Raw genomic sequence first — 26125 nt, 5'->3', positions numbered from 1 at the left:
CATTATATATTATACGTTCTTTTATTTGACTGATATTATTTCATAACATGCTATTGTCATCTTCTCTGAATTTCTTCGCTTTCTTAAAGCCAAAACCGAACAGGGTATTTGATCGCTTCATATTGTAAATGACCATCGGAACGTCTCTCTTGTTATCCTTGCAAACATACGATACTTTCCGGACTTTAAATAAACGACCAATCAGTGACCTGAATTAACGTGAACTATATTTAGTCAAAGGTAAACACTGATTTTACATCCTTGTTTATCGCGACCGCGACTTTGCGACAATACGACTCTAGACACTTGCCTGTATACATTTTAAAAAGATTTTTTTTTCTTTTTGAATTTATGTTTTTGTCAGTGAAGTAGCCGGCACTTGGAGCCACGGTAAACAGCGGATTTCCGACTGTCTAGTACTTTGTTTTCAATTCGCCACCTGGGCTACCACAACTGAATAAAAGATCGCCCAGGTCAATTTCTGGTCGCCATAGGCGACTGGGCGACCGTTAAGTTTTTTCCCTGGGTAGACATGAAATGAGCTCTGTGATAATCTTCAAACACGTTGCCCAAACCTCAAAAAATTTAATTGTCTGCTTACATAAGGGTTTTTTAAAAGAATGTGACTGTCTTCAGCCTGAAATAGTTGCCACACTGAATGTTTCGTCATGTTTATGTTGTGTAATTAAAACAGCGTCTTCCATACAACACATTATAATACGTTGGTGTTTAATGTGACTTGTGATCTAAAAACCAGAGACATTCCAAAATCCTGTATTGACCAGATCAGAACTTTACCAATAGGAAAAAAAATCAATATTGGCAGAGTTATTCTGTATTGGCCAAGTTGACATTTTTGTATTGAACAGGCAGTTTTTATCATATTAAGTCCAATAACAGAATAGTTAATTAATACTACTGAATAATGCAAGGCTAAGAGATTGTATATTATAACTGAGGCTGTATTGTTTCTCTTTTGTATATTGTCATACCAGGGTCTTATCTAGCTTACTTATTGTATATGGTAAGGTTTTTCTCTCATTATTTAAGACCTGTGATTGAGTTATAAAGGTATATGATTTGTCAATTCATTTCCAAATCAGACAGCCTGTTGGAGTCCGGATGGAAGCATTTTGCTGTTTGCCACAGAAAATGAACCAATCATATATTCTTTGTCATTTTCCACTGCACAAGATGAAAGAAAGGCTGTAATTGGTGGATCACATTCAGCTATAGCTGCTGTGGACATATCAGAAGTCACATTACAAGGAGCTGATGGCAAAGATTTTAAGTATGAATAATCCAATAATCTTACCTTTTCTAAAATTGTTTCCAAAGTAAAGTATAAATGGCTTTACTATAGGTATGTTATGTCCTCCCTGACAATGATATGATTGCATTAAAGTCATGTTGTATTCTTATATGCATGATTATATTATATAATTTATACCATTTATAGTACTTTATATAATACTATTATGCAGTTTTTTTGGATCATTTACCATGTAGGAAGTTGCAGTTGATGGAAAAGAAAAATAATTAGATGGTGTATTAATTCATGCCATAAATCATTTCATGCAAAAATAAAACTAAAAGCGAAACTAAAGGCAAAGGGACAACATTATTATTGCTGTTCTTGATCTTAAAGTTACCTTGCATTTACTTGATTGTTTTTATTTCCATGTATATATCCCCCACTGTTTACACCATGTATATATCTCTCACTGTTTACAATAACTGGTTTTGGTGATACAGTTGTCTGTGACACCATTTACACACTATCTCTCAGTTCTTATATTTCACTGGTGTTCTACTAGTTTACTAGTCGGTCAGAGCTCAGACATAAACAAGTCGATTTTTGTTTTTGACTTGCATAAGTCAAAAAATGTATTTATTATAAAAATGTACTTTCATTTTCAGACTTATTTAAGTCTGAAAATGACAGACTTGTTTAGGTCTATTTATGTTTATGAAAAGACTTAATTTTAATTGGTAGCCAAACTGCACCATCTATGACATCCTAAACCTGTCTGAGAGTTCACAAGGACCTGAGCTATCTATATTTAATTATCTAATTGAACATTTTTACTTAACATAGATTATTTTCCTCATTTTGTGTGAACACAGATGGTAGCATTGTAAAGTTAATAAACATTATCTCCGTTTTTTTAGGCTCTCATGCATATTTTTCCTTAGAAGACAAAGCATTGTCTTTCAAAATTGTCATAATTTCATGTAAATGCATGACCTTTTTATAAATATGCATGGGTCTTGAAGTTTACCAATTTTGGTAACTTATTGACTTGTAGGAGTCAATATTTGCAACTTTTTAATTCAGGTCAAATATTTCTTGCTTAACACTAATTGACTTATTGAAGTCTTAATTTGTCTTAAATTAAAGGCAGATAAATCTTGAAACCTTCAAATCTAGACCTCAATGAGTCAAAAGCAGATTTAGACCTATTTATGTCTGAGCTCTGACTGCTAGTTAACCAATCAAATTTTCACCCCTTTTGTTCCTGTTTACAAGCTTTAGTAACCATGTCACCTCAAGTTTCCAAAATATTTTATAGAAACACCAAATAAAAAAACAATGGTGCTTTGAATCACCCCAGGTATATGTTTATGACTCAGAATTTTTTTCTGCAATGAAATGCAAGGTTAATTTCCTACAACTGTCAAATAATCAAGGAAATAATTTTTTTTTTACCCTTTTTCGTATGAAACCGGATGTGACATGTGACATGTGTGACGTACCATGATTTGGTGGTATTACACGTATATCAGCCCTCAATTTAGTCTACTGAAATGGCGACTTTAAAAGCTGATTGGCGACCAGAAATTCATAACTGGTCGCCATTTAGTCGATTAGAATATTGGAAATCTGGCGACCGTAAATTTTAGGAAATTTTGCCCTGATCAGAGTCAGGTTTTAAAAAATCGTCTGAGCGCTTGACAGAAACCCAAATTTATACTGTATTTAAAGCGCCTTTTAGATTTAAGCTCGATCTTGTCAGCGCTTTATTGCATCAGGTAACTGTTGTTCATTTGTAAGCAATTTGTTGTTGTTGACTGAAAATGGCAAAATATTTACTGCTGACAGGATTTATATCTATCTATCTCCGTATTTCAGCACTCAGTCACAACTTCGACTATTACGTGCCGTTAGAAAGAAAACCATTGGCATTTACAGATTTCGTTATTATTTATGTATATCGCGTTGACGACTTGTTCCCTTTTGATTAGAAGGGGAGAAAAACGTATATAATAAAATAGGGATACCAGTAAACGGATGGAAACAAGGGGCGTGTTTTTATATTGGTATCACGTCGTCAGCGTCGTCGGAAGACATTTGGTTTCCGGACAATAACTTTAGTAAACGTAAATAGAAATCTATGAAATTTAACACAAGGTTTATAACCACAAAAGGAGGGTTGGGATTGATTTTGGGGGTTATAGTCCTAACAGTTTAGTAATTAGGGGCCAAAAAGGGGCCCAAATAAGCATTTTTCTAGTTTCCAGACAATAACTTGTGGAACGGTGTATGGATCTCTCTGAAATTATACCACAAGTTTCCATACCACAAGGGATGGTTAGGATTGGCTTTGGGGGGTTAGGGCTTAAACAGTTTAGGAATTAGGGGCAAAAAAGGGGGAAAACAAGGGTTTCCTGGTTAATGGACAATTAAAAAAAAGTACAATGTTATGTTTGGATTACCTTCCTTACACTGCTTTTAAATTATGTATAAAGAAATGTTGTATTGTCTTGAGGTGATTAGCTGTCAATTTATTTTTAGAAGTTACTATTTAAAAATGCTTATTAAGGAATATTAATTTTAGCCATGATTATGTATGTCATTTTCTATTTTAAGTCTTTGACTACGGTTATTCTGTGTCAAAAACCTATTATGTGTCAAATATTTAATTACAATCCAAATTCAGACCTGTATCAAGGGCTAATATTGTGTCCATTTTTGCCCCAACTGTTCAGGGTTGGATCTCAATGGTCATATCCAGTTGCGCTCGGTGAAGCAATTTATTTTGTTCTTCGGTAGTGAGCCAGAAGAGGTCCATTTCTGTTTTTTTGCATTGGGAAGATCTTCTGGCTCTCTTCTACCTCTTCCTTTTAAATAGGTAGTTTAGACGGCAGAGGAACATAACAAACATGGCGTCGCTTAGTCTAAATGATATTAATAAATCTATGAATGCAAATATAATAGAATGTGAGCTGTGTGATAAACGTTTTGGTAGTTTTAGTAGGACATCACTGTAGGGACGATAAGCTGGATACATATAAGAACTTCAAGGACAATAACAGAAAGGGGACGACTATTTGATATTCTGGGGAAGGGAGTGGGGGGGATTAATTTTTGCGGATTTATTATAACGCATTTTAATCTGTCGATAATCATATCTATTTTTCAGCTCTTACCAGGCCACCATTCATATTAAAGTCCTATCCCCCCCTCCTCACCCCCCCAAAAAAAAAATATCAAAAGGTTTTCCCCTTATTTAACACAAGTTCAAATTGATCGATTGTTGGTTGCTTATTTTAACGTTCAGTGACAAATATTTCATGCATGTTCTGGAAAACATGAGTTTAAAAGTCAGGTATATAATATGAAAATAAGGAGATGTGGTATGATTGCCAATGAGGCAACTATCCACCGGAGTTCAAATGAAGTGGGTGTAAGCAATTATAGGCAACTGTATGGCCTTCAACAATGAAAAATGTGAAACAATTCAAAGGAAAAACCTAACAGCCTAATTATATATCAAAACAATTTACAAAAAATCAAATATGAGTCGACAGACATGAACCAACGAGAACCACTGAACTACAGGCTCCTGACTTGGGACAGGCACATAAAGAAAATGGAAGGGTAAAACATGTTTGTGAGTGCTCAACCCTCCCCTAAATTGGGACAGTTTTGTAACAGTACAACATAAGAACAAACTGTAAAAATCGGTTGCAATTAGATTAACTCAAAAGATTGATATGACACACAAAAACAACTAACATTAAGACAATAGACACAAAACACCGAAATAAGAGTATTTGCAGTTACTGAAAGTTTGTTCAAAGCTAATTACAACTAACACTGAATAAATCTTGTTCACCCAGACTTAAGTATCAATCAGTACACAACCAAGGGATTTAGTCATAAACAGTCTGATAAACGCCATGACCTTGTATACATGTATATATACAAATAAGGTTTTCGAAAAGTGGTGGTGAGAAGGTTTTGCCCATTGAAAATAGAAATAATAGTTAGGACCAGCAGATCTTCTTCTTTGCCTTATACAAAAATAATCCAGTTTGGTTACTTTAACAAATTTTTGATATACAAGATGTCCTTTTCGATCATATACCAGACAAACATAGACAAATTCTTGTACAGTTTGAGATTATTCCTGAAAATGGTCGGGGATTTAAGCTGGATTTGTTTAGCAAAATTGAGTTAGGAAAGCATATATATAAAGAAAAAATGTCACGAACACAGCGAATTCTTCCAACCAAGCCAAAACAAAGCACACTATTACATTCCTGTTTATAATACCGAAACGGAACGTATCTTTTTAATTTTCTAATAAATCATCGTAAACTTCATTTATGTCATCCAACATAAAAAAAATCTGCTATATTCAACGGCGAATTGAATTTTTGTTTTATTGCTTCTTCTCCAGAATATCTCCAGAAGAGGTCCAGATTCATTTTCTTGGACTTTTCACCAGAAGACATTCTGGAGATGTACAGAAGAGACCAATAAAACACACACAAGGTCGGCGACAATTTTGTAACTTGTTCTCATAGATTCAATAAAATACCGGCTACAATTTTCGCAAACGATTTCAGATGTTCACTAGACTAATCGGGCAATCACCAGTGCTTCTGCACAAGTCCGATGAGATTTTTACTAGACTGGGGCTTTGGGCTACCGCCTAACATAGCAGACTGTTTTAAAACATGTACAATGAATATAAAATTAAATAAATCATGTGGTTATTTTACAGTTGATTTATACAAACTATTTTCTACACTCGACAACATAAAAACATAGAACAAAAACTTAATACTTTTATTTCACAAGGGTTGTTTAGCTTGAAAAAAAATGTAGGCAACCTGAAATTATTTCCTGGCCACTGAAATTTTCATGTCTGGTGGCCAGTTGGCAACTTCATTTCAGAAGCTACTTTGAGGGCTGTATATTAAGATCACAATAGAAGTTACTGTATAAATCTAGGATGTATTTTTACAATTTCATCTGCTTACCAACGAATTATAATAAAGTTCCAATAAATGTAGGCATAAATAGAAATGTCTTAGTTGTTTTTCTTATTTTGAGGAAAATTGCATTTAGTGTGGATGGCAAAATTTGAAAGTTTCTGTTATATCTTAAGTTCACAATTTTTTTGACTTGGTTATTTAGATTTACTAACAGTTTTTTCCCTTACTCTAGACAATATAGAACTTGGCATATTTAATAGTCCACAGTATATATATATCCATTTTAGAACAGGAGGTTTAGTACATACCATGGTTTGGGACCAGACAGGTGAAAGATTAGCAGTATTACTTCAGGGTATGTACTTTCCTTATTAGAATGCCAAAGGGGGGAATCTGAACATGAGAACTAAAAATAATGGTGCAATTTCACAGTGAACCAGGGAAAATTTAGGCCTGAAATTTTGAACTAAATTTTTACATATTTGCACAAAGCTGAACAATTATCAGCATAACATATTTCTCAGCTTCACTATCAAGGAATGATTTAAATTCCTCTCTAGGAGTAGGACTATATTGTTTTCACCTTATCAATCCATGTCTATTCTCCCAACAAATATTTTCATCACTTTTCTCAGGTACTAGCTTAACACATGACTTCAGTTTTGGTTATTTAGTCATCAGCTTGACAGTGATGAGATGTAATGTGAGTGCTTTTCAGAACTGTCAGATACCTCCTTCTTGTTTTCTGAAACTTGAAATTTTTCAATTTGCTAATGAATTTAAAAACTTTTGTCAAACATTTCTTAGGTACTGCTGAACAGAAAAGCTTCATATGATCAAAAGATTGGCAATAATGAGTTGAAAGATATAAGTGCTTTTCCAGGCTGTCAGACACCTTCTTCTTATGGTTACATGTTAAACAAATTTGGGTGCTGAATCTTTATGTTAAGTAGTGATTTGGTCCAGTTAAAAAAAGTAAAAAAATAGTATGTCTGAAGCTGTCAAACTGAATTTTAGACCCCCTTAACATAGAATTGTCAATATTTTGAGTTAGAGCTGGTAGACTTTTCTATAATTTTGATATTATTTGTCCCAATAGTAGTACACTACACTGTAAAAATCTTTTTGAGATAGAGCAGGTGCGACTTTTAGGCAGTTAAGCTGCCTTATGCTAGCACCGTAGATTTTTGTTCTTCCCAACGAATGCTGAAAAAAGTGCCATTGTTATAATCTAGCAGGCTAATATGTTATTCATAACTAATTGGACATTTTTTTCATACTTTTAATTCTGGAATACAAAAATATGACCAGAATAACCTTAAATGATCGTCGAACGACCCATAATATTTGAAGTTGCACATAGGAAAAAGTGCTCAATAGAAATCTGTACGTAGTTTATTATCCCCTGTGCTTTGACTAAGATGTGAAAGAACAATTGTAAATAATTTTTCATCACTGAAAATCTGTAATTATAAGTCGTTTATATTTCCCAAATGGCAAAATATGCAGGAATATTGTTCATGTACACCAAATCTCTATGACAGAGGAAATAAAGTTATATATAGTAGTCTAAGTTGGCGGTAATTTTAACTTACACTTGTTGTTATTTTATGAATGAAAAAGTACCAGAAATCGATGTAATCAACGTCGACCAATCAGGTCGATGTTTTAAGAAATGCGGAACAACTCGTCCCAGAGACAAGTCGGATCGAGTCCACTCGGACCATCTAAGAAGACAACTCGAACCGCTTGTCAGATTTACATAGGGTTTCATAAAATGTAAAACTAACATGTCTAGTGGAGCCATCAATCTTTCGTTTGTGCATTGGGGACTATTTAGTGGTATTTTGAGGGGTCTAAAGAAGGGAGGGGTTTACTGTAGAACCCTATGGGATTTTTTTTTAATAATTTTCAAATGACTATTACTCTAAAACAGTAAATGATAGAAACAGGCGGTCTTCAGTAATGAGAACAGGACACTAAAACAAATCAAATTAAATATAGGGTGAGTCCTTGGGGGTCATCCCACCCCCTTCAATTTGAAAATGTGCTTTTATCTTGTGAATAGTCATGAGCCCCACCCCTAAACCAAATATATACTTATACAGGACAATAAAACAAATCGAATGAAAATAATTTGGGGGAGTTCCCGGTGTCACCCCACCCCCTTCTGTTTGAAAACTTGTAAACGTTCAAGATCCCCACCCCTAAAAACCATATATATTCATGTATGGGACAATATAACAAATCAAATGAAATATAGGGGAGTCCCTCGGGTCACCCCACCCCTTCCTGTTTGAGAACTTGGAAACGGTTGAGATCCCAACCCCTAAACCATATATATTCATGTATGGGACAATATAACAAATCAAATGAAATATAGGGGGAGTCCCTAGGGTCACCCCACCCCCTCCTGTTTGAGAACTTGTAAACGGTAGAGATCCCCACCCCTAAACCATATATATTCATGTATGGGACAATATAACAAATCAAATGAAATAAATATATGGGGGAGTCCCTGGGATCACCCACCCCCTCCTGTTTGAGAACTTGTAAACGGTCATATACCCACTCCTAAACCATATTTATTCACGTTCGTCATTTCAAAAAGATTTGTCTTAATTTTTGTCCTATTCGTATTGATACAAAGAAAATGTTAGACATGCTTATTTTTTATTATAGATAATGGTGGACATATAAAGAGACAGATTGTATTGTTCAGGACAAAAGTTGATCTGGTGCTGGAAATAACTCCATGGTGAGTACAAGGGAAGTAATTCCATGGTGAGTACAAGGGAAATAGCTCGATGGTGAGTATCAGGGAAGTAATTCCATGATGAGTACAAGGGAAATAATTCCATAGTGAGTAAAGGGGAAATAACTCCATGGTGAGTACAAGGGAAGTAATTCCATAGTCAGTACAAGGGGGAAAAACTCCATGGTGAGTACAAAGGAAACCATTCCATTGTTATTACTAGAGAGGAAGATTTAAACAAGAAATATTAAAAGGACATCTACATTGTCACAAAATCTGTAGTGTACTATTTCAAATTATGTCACAGAAATGGAATATTTAGGTTGATTATGTCAGGACTGGAATATTAAGGATGAGATTAGTTAGTCTTATGATATATGGTAAGATAATCTAAAAATAGACTTCTATAGCTGACTATGCGGTATGGGTTTTGCTCATTGTTGAAGGCCGTACCATGACCTATAGTTGTTTAAAATTAATCTGTCATTTGGTCTCTTGTGGAGAGTTGTCTTATTGGCAATCATACCACATCTTTTTAGCTCACCGGGGCCCGAAGGGCCCCATGTGAGCTTATGCCATCACTTGGCGTCTGTGGTCGTCGTCTGTCGTTGTCGTCTGTTGTCGTCGTCTGTCGTCGTAAACTATTTCAAAAATCTTCTCCTCTGAAACTACTGGGCCAAATACCTCAAACTTTAACTAAATGTTCCTTAGGGTATCTTGTTTATAAATTGTATCCGAAGTTTTGATCCATTGACAAACATGGCCGCCATGGCTAAAAATAGAACTTAGGGGTCAAATGCAGTTTTTGGCTTATATCTCAAAAACTAAAGCTTTTAGAGCAAATCTGACAATGAGTAAAATTGTTCAATTGGTCAAGATCTATCAGCTCTGAAATTTTCAGACGAATCAAACAACCCATTGTTGGGTTGCTGCCACTGAATTGGTAGTTTTAACAAAATTTTGCAGTTTTTTGTTCTTATTTTGAATATTATTATAGATATATATAAATTGTAAGCAGCAAAAATGTTCAGCAAAGTAAGATCTACAAAAAAGTTAATATGACCATAATTGTCAATTGACCCCTTAAGGAGTTATTGCCCTTTAAACACAATTTTACACAATTTGTTCATCAAGTTTGCTAACATTAAAAAATCTTCTCCTCTGAAACTACTGGGCCAATTACCTTCAAACTTTAAATAAATGTTCCTTGGAGTATCTTATTTATAAATTGTATCCGAAGTTTTGATCCATCGACAAACATGGCCGCCATGGCTAAATATAGAACATAATGGTCAAATGCAGTTTTTGGCTTATATCTCAAAAACTAAATCTTTTAGAGCAAATGTGACGGGGGTAAAATTGTTTAATTGGTCAAGATCTATCTGCCCTGAAATTTTCAGACGAATAGAACAAACCATTGTTGGGTTGTGTGCCACAGAATTGGTAGTTATATCAAAATTTTGCAGTTTTTTGTTATTATTTTGAATATTATTATAGATATATATAAACTGTAAGCAGCAATAATGTTCAGCAAAGTAAAATCTACAAAAAAGTTTATATGACCATAATTGTCAATTGACCCCCTTAAGGAGTTATTGCCCTTTAAAGACAATTTTACACAATTTGTTCATCAAGTTTGCTAACATTTAAAAATCTTCTCCTCTGAAACTACTGGGCCAATTACCTTCAAACTTTAACTAAATGTTTCTTAGGGTATCTTGTTTATAAATTGTATCCGAAGTTTTGATCCATTGACAAACATGGCCGCCATGGCTAAAAATAGAACATAAGGGTCAAATGCAGTTTTTGGCTTATATCTCAAAAACTAAAGCTTTAAGAGCAAATCTGACAAAAAGTAAAATTGTTCAATTGGTCAAGATCTATCAGGTCTGAAATTTTCAGACGAATCAAACAACCCATTGTTGGGTTGCTGCCACTGAATTGGTAGTTTTAACAAAATTTTGCAGTTTTTTGTTATTATTTTGAATATTATTATAGATATATATAAACTGTAAGCAGCAATAATGTTCAGCAAAGTAAGATCTACAAAAAAGTTAATATGACCATAATTGTCAATTGACCCCTTAAGGAGTTATTGCCCTTTAAAGACAATTTTACACAATGTGTTCATCAAGTTTGCTAACATTTAAAAATCTTCTCCTCTGAAACTACTGGGCCAATTACCTTCAAACTTTAAATAAATGTTCCTTGGGGTATCTTATTTATAAATTGTATCCGAAGTTTTGATCCATCGACAAACATGGCCGCCATGGCTAAATATAGAACATAATGGTCAAATGCAGTTTTTGGCTTACATCTCAAAAACTAAATCTTTTAGAGCAAATGTGATGAGGTAAAATTGTTTAATTGGTCAAGATCTATCTGCCCTGAAATTTTCAGACGAATCGAACAACCCATTGTTGGGTTGCTGCCACAGAATTGGTAGTTTTAACAAAATTTTGCAGTTATTTTGTTATTATTTTGAATATTATTATAGATATATAATATATATAAACTGTAAGCAGCAATAATGTTCAACAAAGTAAGATCTACAAAAAAGTTAATATGACCATAATTGTCAATTGACCCCTTAAGGAGTTATTGCCCTTTAAAGACAATTTTACACAATTTGTTCATCAAGTTTGCTAACATTTAAAAATCTTCTCCTCTGAAATACAGGTGAGCGATTTGGGCTCTTGAGAGCCTCTTGTTTTATGCCCCACCTATGATAGTAGTAGGGGCATTATGTTTTCAGGTCTGTGCATCTGTTCGTTCGTCTGTCCGTCCGTCCGTCTGTCCCGCTTCAGGTTAAAGTTTTTGATCAAGGTAATCAACTTGAAACTTAGTACACATGTTCCCTATGATATGATCTTTCTTATTTTAATGCCAAATTAGAGTTTTGAACCCAATTTCACGGTCCACTGAACATAGAAAATGATATTGCCAGTACTATGGACACATTCTTGTTATATGATTAAATTTTTCATGTTATACATTGAAAATAGTCCCTTAATGTTTTGCTGTCTTGTTTAGTTTATTTTGAAATATTCTGATCCAGATACAATACAACTACTTCAAGATTGATTTGTTGATTTTGTTTATTTACTGTCCATTAGCAAATGTTGCACGCATATTTAGGACACCAAAAATGTGACAATCAATCATAAAGGTAGGTTTGACTAATAAAGGGTAGGAAATTTGTACTGCAATGGAAAAATAGGGAATGTTGGATAGAAGGTTGTAACAGGCCTACAAACCCCTCATGTTTGTAACTAAGTTCTTTTAATGCAAGAGTTTTAATAATGTAAAAAATAATTGCAGTTTAGGTGTTATAAAAATCTGAAATACATGTGAAACTCTTTAAATTAAATAATCAACATGAATAGCTATAGACTAAAGTGATGTATATAAAGATAGTTAAGATATGAAAATAAAGAGATGTGGTATGATTGCCAATGAGACAAGTATCCACCACAGCTCAAATGAAGTGGATGTAAGCAATTGTAGGCAACCGTGCGGCCTTCAACAATGAGAAAAATCAATAGCGTATAGTCGGCTATAAAAGGCTCCGACATGAAAAATATGAAACAATTCAAATGAGAGAAACGGCCTTATAACAAAACAATTCACAAAAACAAAAATTACAGACATGAATCAATGACAATCACTGAATTATAGGCTCCTGACTTTGGACAGGCACATAAAGAATGTGGGGGGAGGGTGTTGAACATGTTTGTGAGAGCTCAACCCTCCCCTAATCTGGGTATACAGGTTTTCTGGTTTAGTTCATTCAGAATTTGGAAAATTTAAACAGGCCAGTTAATACTTCACTGTCCCCTGCATCAGGATCAATTTATTATTTCATAAGTATATTTGAAGTTATATTTAGGATATATTGCTAAAAGTTTGAAATTTTTTACAACTGAAAACCATACATGCTATAACCAACTTTCTTGAAAGTAGTTAGTTAGTTTAGTTTTGTATTTACAGAGTAAAGATTGATGAAAATTGCAAAAGGTATATTGTTCATTTATTCTTGTACTAAAATCCTTTTTATATCAAGACTAGTTATACATATCTTTATAGTGGCTTTGTACAAGGAGAACCAACAGCTATCCCACATCACATATCATTTCAACCTAAGTATGACAATGGTGCTGTTCTGTCAGTGGTATGTATTCTTATAAAATCTGGTGAATAGTTTTCTTATTGGCAATCAAACCACATCTCCTTACTTTATATTGTTTATTTATTTGTAGATTTAGTTAAGTTTATTTTTTTCATTCTACTTTTATTTTGTTATGTTAAGTTTGGAAAATTTTATTAAAATTCAGAATAAATTAAAAGAGAGGTACATGTAATTTTATGATTAGTTACACAGCTAATGACCAGTATTAGTATGTTATCCAGTTATATTATAGTCTTATTAAATGGGTGTTTTCATATTAATCCTGTATTATGTTCAACTATGACTGTACCAGGACATAATACAATATTAATATGAAAACACCCATTTTATGACACCTTTCTTAACCTTTGACTTATAATAACCACTGAAAGCTGATCGAGGACAAATACGACTGTACAAGGACATAGAACAAGATTAATATGGAAACACTCAATTTATGACACCTTTATGAACCTATGATTTATAATAACCACCAAAAGATGATTGAAGACAAATACGACTCTATGAGGCATTTTAATAGTTAATACACAAAATAATTCTCTGACTTAAGTGTTTTGACTACAATAAGACTTGAGCAAGTGCTTCTTTAACATGTATTTTCAATGGTTTGCAAAAAGCCCTTCTACTGCTAGTTGGGTATAATTAAACAAATGTAACTTCATCAAAGCGGTCCATATTCAAGATTGTCAACCCTACAAATTTCTTTCACATTGGACATCGCCCTCAGAGAAATAATCTTTGCAGAGTTGACAATTCTGGATATTCACCCTTTGTACGGTCCATAATTGTTTATTCTCTTGAAAATTTTTTTAACATATATATGCAAAATAACAAGAACTTTTACAATTAACTTGTTGAAATCTAATATTTAGTGTTATAAACACATCATTTTCTGACACCTTTTTGGACCCGAAAACGAAATTTAAAATCCTGTATTAAGACCAGTAAAACATTTATATTAACCGGTTTTTCTGTATTAGACCTGTATTAAGGACCAGTTCTCAGACACATGGCGTTGTATTAACAGACAATTGATAAAGTATTTAAGTCATTGGTTAATAAATTATTTTATAAATGATAAGAGGTGTTGTGTTCAGAGTTGAAAAAATGGTGTTAATATGATATATGCATATAAATATATGTATATACAGGCATTAAAAAAAACTACACACACAGGCATTAAAAAAAACACACACACACAGGCATTGAAGAACACACACATGCAATGGCATACAACCATACACATATATTTATACAATATTATATAAACACCTGGTAAGATCAATCATTCTAAGCATATAAATATGCAGTTTGTAATTTAATACAAAACAGTAGTGTTAGTGTAGCTGCTTCCTGTTAGCCTATATTTTGAAATTTACACACATTGTCCAAGAAATTTTTTTTGTCAAAATTTTCTTGGCATAAATTGAAGGGAATGGTTTAATATTGCAGCTTGATAATGTTGAGTTGTAGCAAGTAAGCGATATACTTGATATAAATCACTTTTATATCAATGAAATTATGCCATTACAATCCTATATCTGAACAATATATATATCCTGTTACTCATGACTTAGAAAATCATGTGATAAAATCATAAAAAAGAAAAGCTTTATCTGTAATCAACATTATACACTGATGTCCATAAAATCACTTCCTGATATTCAGGCATTTTAAAAAATAAAAGTCCTGACAAATTCAATTTTCATATGGTCTATAGTGGTAAGTAGATGGTGTACCTTTCAGATCACCTATGTATTGTCTGTCATAAAGGATGATAATGTAACTTCTCATGCCATCACATCAAGTTTTAATGTATCATATGGTCTAAACATGTGACAAGACAGATGTTCTTCTTCAAATAATCTGTGGTTATACAGGGCTAACACCATAAATTATATTTACTTCATTTCAAATTTAACCCAACAATGTTATGCAAAGTTTTGTTCTTCCCTCAGAGGGATTCAAACCCCTGCTTCTATGACATTGTGGCAACATTGCCTGCACTGTGTCCATCCCCCTAAAGCACCCAACCAAATAGGCTGTATAAAAATATAGCTGTCAATAGGGGTTCCAATCAAAACATAGATGTCATGAAAGGTACAAAATCTACTTACCATTATACGCCATGTACTGTGTTACAACCCTAGATAAAGGCGACGAGGAAAGTCATAACTCAAATAAGGAAAGCTATATTTTCGAGTGGTCCAGAGCATTACGATGTCACAGAAGCATGGTTTGAATCCCAGGGAAGGAAGAACAAAACTTTGCTAACACTAATTTGCAGATCTTACATTGTTGGGCTAAATTTGAAAAGAAGTATATATAAATTATGGTGTTAGCCCTGTATTTTGTCACATGTTTAGACATATATATATACCACATATGACATGTATGAATCTTTTGCCTTCATATAATGTAACAATATAGCGCCCAATGGATACATGATATAAAATTTATAAAGTACATGATATACCAGTATATAGAAATTGGTTCATTTGTTTACTATTTATGAAATAAACAAACATATATGTCTATTACAGATATGGTCTACAGGTAACCTTACATACATCCCCTTATACTTTGTTCCAAGCAGAGATGTAGAGTTTCATCAGTTCCAGCACACATCAACAAACATGAATGGACAGATTCTTTCACCATTGCAGTCTTGATGATTTAATTCGGAATTGTTAATTTGTACATTTTTAGTGCTGATAACTTTTTTTGTAAATATTCATCAAGCAATATACTTTACATGTTCAATGTTTACTGTTTGCCATTGGTGTAAAAGCCAATCTAAAGAAGACCATGCATAACATATGAAACATTAATTAGGGTGAGCCTATAGCCTGTCTATCAATAACTATATTATTTCATTGTACTACACGAGCATCAATGCTGTTTATTTAACCACCCATGCAAAACATGACATGATCCTCACGATTGATATCTAAGTCTTATATCAAAGTTACCAAGAGGATATAAAGCAAATGATGCTGTGCATTCATGGGATGTTTGCAGCCAACTTATATTCTGTCTGCATGGTATGGACTTAGCAATGCTCTTCAGACATTTTATTCCTATTTAATATGACCCTTTAAGGGATAAAGCTAAGAGAACCAAGGTTAAACAAAAACATCAAAGTGGTTGTTCAATCCTCAGAACTTGTTCAGAAGTAACCAACAAGCCTGCATTTATTCTGCAAATTGAACTATAAGATAAGAGAAGAGACAAAAGTGCTGACTACTAGGCTGATGATACCCTCGTAGTTTACAGAGGAATCTGTATGATTTACACAACATTGATCTTGTCCCTTCCATATGTTTTCAACACTTTTTTTTAAGGTAGCAATCCACAGTAGAAAATAAAATTAAAATTGAACTGCAAAAAGATTAATCATCTATTCCTGGCTTTCTAATACATTAAGCAAACTGTTTGTGTCACACATGTGCATATGTATGTAATCAGTATCTTCCAAAGATTTGATTTTTAAAAGTTAAAATGGTGAAATATAATTCCTTTTTTAGCTCACCTGGCTCGAAGGGCCAAGTGAGCTCTTCTCATCACTTGGCGTCCGTCGTCCATCATCATCTTCGTTCACTTTTTACATTTTGAATTCTTCTAGAGAACCACTGAATGGAATGAAACCAAACATGGCATGAATGTTCCTTATGAGGTGCTGACCAAGTGTTGAAACTCTGAAGCCGATCCATCATCCAAGATGGCCGCCAGCGGGGCACTTCGTTTAACATAGGACCCTATGGGAAATACATACAAATGTCTTCTTTTAGAGAACCACTAAATGGAATGAAACCAAACATGGCATGAATGTTCCTTATGAGGTGCTGACCAAGTGTTGTTACTTTTAAGCCGATCCATCATCCAAGATGGCCGCCTGCAGGGGACTCTGTTTAACATAGGACCCTATGGTCCGAGTACACAGTTATCGTCCTTTGATTTTCATTGTCCACAAATATAGTCCCTAGTGTGGACAGTGTGTTACTTGCCATTTTTTTTTATACCCCTTCCAAATTTATTTCTCCATGTTTTATGCCTCAAATAGCAAGTAGGGGGATGAAATTACACTGTAAAAAAATTTGGGTCATGAATTTTAAAGTAAAGTAGTGATTTGGTCCAGCTGAAAAAGGTTAAAAATAAGCACTTCGGAAGCTGTCAAAAGATTTCAAGACCCCCTTAACATAAAATTGTCCATATTTGGAGTTAGGAGCCGATGAAGTTTTCTATAATTTTGATATAATTTGTCCCAAAAGTAGTACAACACACTGTAAAAATATTATTGAGAAAGCGCAGGTGGGATTTTTTTAATTTTCATTTATTGTCTAAAAGAAATGCACTACGAAATAACTGTGTACTCAGACCCTATGGACAATACATACAAATGTCTTCTTTTAGAGAACCACTAAATGGAATGAAACCAAACATGGCATGAATGTTCCTTATGAGGTGCTGACCAAGTGTTGTTACTTTGAAGCTGATCCATCATCCAAGTGGCTGCCAGCGGGGGACTTCGTTTAACATAGGACCCTATGGACAATACATACAAATGTCTTCTTTTAGAGAACCACTGAATGGAATGAAACCAAACATGGCATGAATGTTTCTAATGAGGTGCTGACCATGTGTTGTTACTTTGAAGCTGATCCATCATCCAAGTGGCTGCCAGCGGGGGACTTCGTTTAACATAGGACCCTATGGACAATACATACAAATGTCTTCTTTTAGAGAACCACTGAATGGAATGAAACCAAACATGGCATGAATGTTCCTAATGAGGTGTTGTTACTTTGTAGCCAAATCATGATCCAAGATGGCCGCCATCAGGGGACTTAGTTTGACATAAGACCATATGGGAAATACATACAAATGCTTCTTCTAGAGGTGCACTGAATGGAATGAATCCAAACATGGCATAAATGTTCCTTATGAAAGAGGAACGAAAGATACCAGAGGGACAGTCAAACTCATAGATCGAAAACAAACTGACAACGCCATGGCCAAAAACAAAAAGACAAACAGACAAATAATAGTACAGATGACACAACATAGAAAACTAAAGACTAAGCAACACGAACCCCACCAAAAACTGGGGGTGATCTCAAGTGCTCCGGAAGGGTAAGCAGATCCTGCTCCACAGGTGGCACCCGTCGTGTTGCTTATGTTATTACAAATCCGGTAAATAGTCTAATTCGGTAGGTCACATTCGTGAAAAGGGAAGGGTATTGTAGTTACGACATAAGGAACATATCCGATATCATCTGTGAAACGGTAATTCCATAACGGTCAACCAACTCGTGATGGCGTCCATAAAATTTACGAGGGATGATTTCAACTTCACCATTTGGAACTCTTGGTTTAATAGCTTCCTTGTGAGCAGCAATCCTCTATCAAGGAAATCATGATAGGAAATACAAGCCCTGGAATATCGTATCAATTGGGAGATATATACTCCGTATGCAGGCGCTGGTGGAATGTTGCTACATAGAAATGGAAAGTTCACAATTGGGAAGCTGAAATCATCTCTTGTGTGAGGTGCTGATGAAGTGTTGCTACTTTGTTGCCGATTTACTGTTCAAGATGGCCACCAGGATTTTTTATTAAACTACAGGGCCAATATTAAACCAAATTTGGCCTCAATCATTATTAGGGTATCTGTTATGATTTCAATCTTTTTGTTACATGATTTCTAAAACCAAAGTAGAATCAGGTGTGCGACACAGGCTCTTGAGAGCCTCTAGTTGTGTATCCATGGCAACATTGTGCATATATTTATTTTAAAATATGAAAATGTCGCATATTCCCCCAAAATTTGGTTCAAACTAGAATTTCAATCCCTTTGAGTGATACCTTTTCTGAAACTATTGACATTAATCTACCAAATGATCAAATAAAAATTGGGTGTCTTTCTCCTTATTTTTTCGTAAAATTTAATCACGAAGTTTGTTCGACAAAAAGTTTGAAGAAACATTACAATAATTACCTGACCAATGACTGGTATGGATATGAAAATACGGACTGTCATACAAAAAAAAAACAGCCCATAAAACATACATTACACAATCTTGATGTTCCTATAAACCCACTATGAAGGCTATATTAATCTTCAGCTATCCACACTAGATTTCATATTAGAAAAATCCACAGGGGCCAAAATGCCAAACTACACACCAAACGTGGAGTGCTACCTAAATTTCACTCATCTTGAAAATAAATTTCAGGATTCTTTTCAAAACATATGATAATGGTTGAATAATCATGGAAATAATGTTTAGAACAAATGAATAATTATAATCAATATGAAGGAAGTTGATAGTTGCAAATTAGCAATTGCTACAGAAAAAATATCCAAATTACAATTACGTAATAACATCCTGTTGGAAAACAATGCAATAAGTTATTGACCAACCAAACAATGTTTAGAACTAAATATTCATAAAATGTCATTAGAATATGAGTTTTCATATCCAAGTTGGACCTTTTTAAATCAGTGCCTTATATTATAGAAGGTGATTATTTTATTTCAATTTCATGAAAGCATTATTTTTAATTCTCTGCACTCACTTCACACTAATAACCTGTCACAATGAGCTTAACGGTTTTACCGGTTGATAAGTATGTAGAGAAAAATACATACATAAAACTATTTTACCAATTGGTATAGTGATAGGACAAAGCCTTCTGGATAAGCACAGTAAAACCCCAATAGATTATAACATTTGCTTTTAACAAGAACAGATGAAAACAAACCATGTTGAAGTGTTCAGGAAACGTTACTTACCAATTGATTTTACTTACATTTGTAGGTCATGATGAAACGTCCAATATAGGTTCAAAGTACTAACAAGAGGTATAATTTGTCGACTTTTCAAAGAGAACTTCATAAATAATTGCAACCAATTTTGTCATTTGCAATGTTTTTTCCTTGGAACTGATAAGCAAATTTTTGCTATTGAAAAAAAATTCCAGGTGAGTTCTAGTTGACTACAATGACACAGTATTCGATGGTACAGTCAACCAGTGCTTCAGTATTAGCATGCTTTGACTTATGTTGAAGTTTTATTTTTTGTATCATTTTCATGGTACTAGCACAAGGTAGTTGTTCCCTCAAGCAAAGTTTATCTTTGACGAATCTTATGCGTCTTGTGTAGAAGAAATTTGCGTCTGGCGTAACGAATGAAAAGCCTGGTATCTTTGACTTTTTACCTTTGTACGTCCACCGGCTAATAACATGCAATTAAAATCAGAGATTTTTCATACTTCATACTAAGCTTTCTTTTGCACCCCAATCTAAAGCGGACAGTAGTTAGAGATTTTGGGGTCCGCTCGGTCCTTCGTCCTTCTGTCCAACTTTCATATCCGCAACTGCTTGATTATTATTTTGTGATAATTTCACAGAATCTCGCTCAAATAATTTACTTTTGCTACTCCTGTTTCATTAATCTGAATGATTTTTGGGGTTTACTTTTAAATGCATAGACTTCGTCATATCTGCACACTATCTGACATTAGTACAAATTCATGTCCGCTTCTTAAGCCTTAAACATAATTTAATATCTCAGAATCTGTACATTATAGTACCATTGTGCGCCTGCTATTTTGTCTGGCTATAAATGACGTGGATGTTAACAAGTATATTTAGTAGAAATATACCAACTTCTCCTGCATATTGAATATACATTTCCCAACTCATTCGGTGTTCAAGAGCTTGCAGCTGCTACTCAGACTTGATGAAATGTCTCCAGTGTCTGAGTAGAAAGTTGATGAACCAAAAATGAATATTCTGATACGCACTCTATGGCTTCATTCTCATAGTAAATATGTGATGTTTCACCATTTTGTTTGGACTGACTGAAAATCATAAAGCAAATGCAAATACGCATACAAAATGTAAATATGCAAACACGCATAAAGAAACAATGTTATGTTAAACAATATGTCATATTAAAACTAAACACCACAATCACCTATAAAAGGTTAAAATAAATTTCTGAAAATTACAACAACAACAAAAAAGGCAAACAACCTTTCAATAAAGTTGCATAATAAGACATAAAAAAAAACATGTCAACTATATATACATATGTACAGAGACATATAATATGTATTATATGTCTCTGATATGTAATATGCAAACACTCCTAAATAGGGTGGGCGGGAGAGATTAAAACGTGGTCTCTTTTAAATTTGTATATATTAGGTGCTCAACTTATCTCTTATAAGAAAGAGCTGAAGTGATGAACCTAAAACATTGAGGACGCCCCGAACAAATTGAACAAAATGACTAGCCATTTTTAACCAATTACGTTATCAAATTAGTAAGCTTTGAGAATAAGTTTATTCAAAGGATCGATAAAAATAAGATGTGATATCCCGTTAGTTATACGTTTTCTACAACCAAACTTCCGAACCATAAACCTCTTTATGTCTAATTTGTTTGAAGTAATTGTTGTTAACAAAATCTGTTCCTTGAATTTTTTCTTAATCTATTTACGAGATTTGAACATCAGTACTTAAATAAAGGCAACAGTAGTATACCGCTATTCGAAATTCATCAATCGATTGAGAAAAAAACAAATCCGGGTTACAAACTAAAACTGAGGGAAACACATCAAATATAAGAGGAGAACAACGACACAACAGAAACACAACACTAAAATGCAACACACACAGAAACGAACTATAATATAACAATGGCCATTTTCCTGACTTGGTACAGGACATTTTAAGAAAAAATGGTGGGTTGAACCTGGTTTTGTGGCTAGCCAAACCTCCCTCTTTAATGGCATTGTTAAATATAACATTAAAATGACAAGATTACATGACAGGACTACAATACAAATAAATGGGAGAACATACAGGACAGAGACACACACAAATAATAGCTACCAAAAGGTACCAGGCTTATAATTTAATACGCCAGACGCGAGTTTCGTCTACATAAGACTTAAAACTACCGTCGCCTTAATTTACTTTCAAAGACATAAAAAATACAGAAATTCCTGTATATATTAGATAAAACCATTGTATCCTAACCGATATTGTATTCTATTCTTTCTCCTTACCGTTTGGTACACACTATTGTTTATATCTCGTTCACTGCAAGCATCAGTTATTGGACGAAATATGATCAAATTTGCTAAAATAATTGGTACTTTATCATATAAGGTTATTATTGCACGAATTTTGAGGAATGTTATCTGTCGCGGTAAATAAATTTGCATTGGCAAGTTCGTGCAATATATCATACTACTCAGGACAATATTCTTCAATATGAATGGAATAAAACTCTAATATTCTACTCACGTTTAGGGTATCAGCTGATGATGTTTGGCCTGTCTACGAAACATCAATGCATCATCACAGTAGCTGAAGTTTGGTTCTATATTATAAAAGGTTAAATGCACCAATTTTGAGGAATATTATCTCTCGCAGTAAAATAATTTTGCACTGGCACGTTTGTGCAATATATTATATTTCTCGGGACAATATTCATCAATATAAATGAAATAAAACTATAATATTCTACTCACGTTTAGTATCAGCTGATGCAGATACTAATTCCAATAATTATTATTTGTTTTTTAATCATAAACTGATTTTCTGGAAACCCTTTACCCAGACAACATTGGTACGTTGGCACAATGTTAGCCCAACGTATCTACATGCATTGGCCCAACGTTGTTTTTAAACGTTGGCCCAATGTTTAAGTGCAAAGTGGCCCTATGTTGGCCCAACGTGATGGCTAAACGTTGGCACAACGTTGTAAGGTTTTATACAATACATTGGCCCAACGTTTGTCCAATGATGGAATAATACTTGCCGATGTTAAACAAACGTTGGGCCAACGTAGTAATACAAACTGTTAACAAACGTTGGCACTCCATTGGTTCAATCTGTAAACTTTTCTATCCATATGAAGGATACTTAAATCCCTTCCAGCCAACAACTGCGATAATTCCTGGTTCTTACATCAGTTCAAAATGGCGAAAGTATTACTTTTTTAAATGTTGCAATTATTGCGTTTTACAGATCTACTATACCATGTTGTGTCTTACATACTACCCTAAAATTTTGTATTTTGCCACTTTCTCTCCATCTTCCTGAACATGCATGAAATATTTGCCAATGGACGTTTCAGTAACCAACAACCAATCAATCTCTCTCCAGGAATTGTACTTCTGAATTTTTATACCCATATTTGTATGAACTCAATCAACGTATCCACGTTACCTATTTTTCTTAAATATTGTAAATACAAAGGTATGATTAAATATAATTTATTATTAGCTAGACAACCAGTAAATTTAAAAAAAGTCTTTTTTGTATCTATACGTTGCTAAATCAGATCTATAGAATGAAAATTATAAAGTCTATTCATGATTACTCATTTATCCCATGTGTATAATATCATTACAGTTTATGTTGCAATATCCAAGCTCTGTATAAAGGCATTGATAAGTCATTGTATACAGCTATTTTTCTTTTTCTGTATTCCAACATGGTTTTTATTCACAAGAGTGTTCCTTTTGTTTTATGCTACACTTTGTTTTGTCACTATTTCTGGCTCCGTCTTATGTTAAATCCTTTTAATATCCAGTTTAGCATATCTTCATAAAAGTTATTTCACTACATGTACCTCTGTAATAAAGTAATGAATAAATGAGTACGCAATGTATGTATAATTAGAATATATTAAATCCTCCTAAAAAATAAACAAAAAGACAAAACATGCATTGTTTCCGGTGTCCTGGCACATAACAATAGTTAGAAAAAATACTTTTTTTGGACATTTTCCCTAGCCTATACAAGCCAAGGCAAAAGGCATATTGCATGCTTTACCATTATGGTTAGACTTCACCTCGCTAGCTAGGTTAAACAGGACAATTGAGTGTAGAAATGGATACAGGAAACTTAAAATTATATTAAAATGTAAAGTTGTATATTAAAAAGAAAAGCTACTTCAAGTAATTCAGACAATAATCTTTATAGTCTTTTTCTTTTATAAATATCCTTATGTGTGGTATAGTCTTCCCCCCCCCCCCCCCCCCCCCCCCCCCCCCCCTTAAAAAACTAAATTCAGTCGAGTCCGTATAATTATATATAAATTACAACATTCTTGCAATGAATTTAATAAATAAATACTCTATTTGATATCTAAAACACTGTTACACATGCAAATGTGTATATAATCAGGTTTCACAAATATATCGTATATGTTTGCATGCGATTTAGAAATAATAAAACTAACAAATTCATTTATATTTCTATGAAGTAGAAATCATTATACCACATTTCTGAAACATTACGGAACAAGGTACATCTTAAGACAGATTTTTTCCATTTACTTCAGTAATGGTGATAAATGCAATCGTTATAGATTTCAGAAATAAAATATTAAAATATTAGCAATTTACAATGTGTTTGATGATACTAATGTTCAGTGGCAAATATTTCATGACTATTTAGGATTGAAATGGTTTAAACAAAATCTAGAACATATTTTGCCAGAAACGAATACACTTCAAGATCAGCATTATAAAATGATAGCAATTATATGTTTTAATTTTGAACAACATCCCTCAGATTAAAAAAAAAACATATTGTATGTCATTCACAATCGTATATATAACAGAATTTTTAAAGTTATAACTTACATGTTACTTCCTTTTTCTTTGAACCTCAGATGATATGATTTTCTCTTTTTGTTTTCTTCGTTTCACTGCTTTCTTACAAATACACAACAGGAAATAACCACAAAAGTGACCATCCCATTACATTCAGATTTCCTATAAACTTAATTACCATGGCAACTATCTTTGAAATTTGTCTAACATATGGTCAACCTTATCAGAATGTGCTTGATTAACAGACTGGCTGTATCAAGTATCATTCTGTATATAAATGCTGAATTATTATGTTTCACAAAGTTTAATGAATAAAGTTATAAAAGATAATGATTGCAATAAATTTAAACTTTTAACCAGGCAATCTATGTTTACGATATACATTTTTTTTATTACAGTAATGATATTCCAGAATAAATTTTACCTGGCTTATATATAGAGTATAATATAGGATCAACGTTGGCCCAGCATTCGCCCAACATAGAGTTGTAAATGTAATTTCAGTTGATGAACACTTTTGGTATAACATTAACTTTTCATAAAGCATGCAGCAATCGCAATTATCCGCCTCCAAGAGAAATAAAGCGTAAAATATTTCATAATCAATTTTTATTTACAAAATTTCATACCGGCCCTATGTTGCTACTAACATAATGCCAACGTTGGCCCGATTATTTATAACCAACATGAGATAATAATATTGATTTACAACAGAAGGCCAACGTTAGGCCAATGTTGTGCAGCCAACACCAATGTGCGACCAACGGACCGACAATTTGCCAACGTTGGGCCAATGTTGTGCAGCCAACACCAACGGTCGACCAACGGACCGACGATTAGCCAACGTTGGCCCACTGTTAGTCTGTTGACTGGGTAAAGACTTTTTAATCGGAAATTTAGGAAAGCTTTTCAAAGTTAAAACAAGAATTTCGAAGAAATAAAATTTTTACAAAACATTTTCCCGCATGTGGAAAATTTATGTAAACAAGGAATGAAATGTCTGTTTACAAAAACTTAATTAAGGATAGACATTGTTTCAGGGAACAAAAAATCAATCGAAAATTATTAATCCAAAATTCTTTAAGGGAGTATAATTATCGTGACATCTGATTTTGAAAATCCTTGAAGAAATTTGTCTAATTTGACAACTAGAAAACAACAGTTTTAGTTTGCAGCATTCTGTGCGGTGGTATCTAAAAACCAATCAAGGGGCTCCTTTAATGGATATTATTGTCATCAATGATATACATTGAATGGTTTGAAATAGAAAAATTCTGGCAAATCATGAACAAATTCAGATTTTGGTAGTTT

At 33.6% G+C, this 26125-nt stretch overlaps 1 protein-coding gene across 1 annotated transcript in view; it reads left to right on the top strand.

Moving 5' to 3' along the window:
- Positions 1-16068, top strand: part of LOC127731027 (aladin-like) — a 67283-nt gene extending 51215 nt beyond the window's left edge. The window contains exons 12-16 of the mRNA XM_052239773.1: positions 1104-1291; positions 6516-6583; positions 8911-8986; positions 13070-13154; positions 15716-16068. Of these exons, the coding sequence (XP_052095733.1) occupies positions 1104-1291; positions 6516-6583; positions 8911-8986; positions 13070-13154; positions 15716-15844 (546 nt within the window). The 3' untranslated portion in view covers positions 15845-16068. The remainder of the gene's footprint in view (positions 1-1103; positions 1292-6515; positions 6584-8910; positions 8987-13069; positions 13155-15715) is intronic.
- The last annotated feature ends 10057 nt before the right edge of the window (positions 16069-26125 follow it).

Source organism: Mytilus californianus, unplaced genomic scaffold (assembly GCF_021869535.1).
Source record: "Mytilus californianus isolate M0D057914Y unplaced genomic scaffold, xbMytCali1.0.p SCAF_2, whole genome shotgun sequence".
Taxonomy (NCBI): domain Eukaryota; kingdom Metazoa; phylum Mollusca; class Bivalvia; order Mytilida; family Mytilidae; genus Mytilus; species Mytilus californianus.
This window is presented reverse-complemented; position numbering and strand designations above follow the sequence as displayed.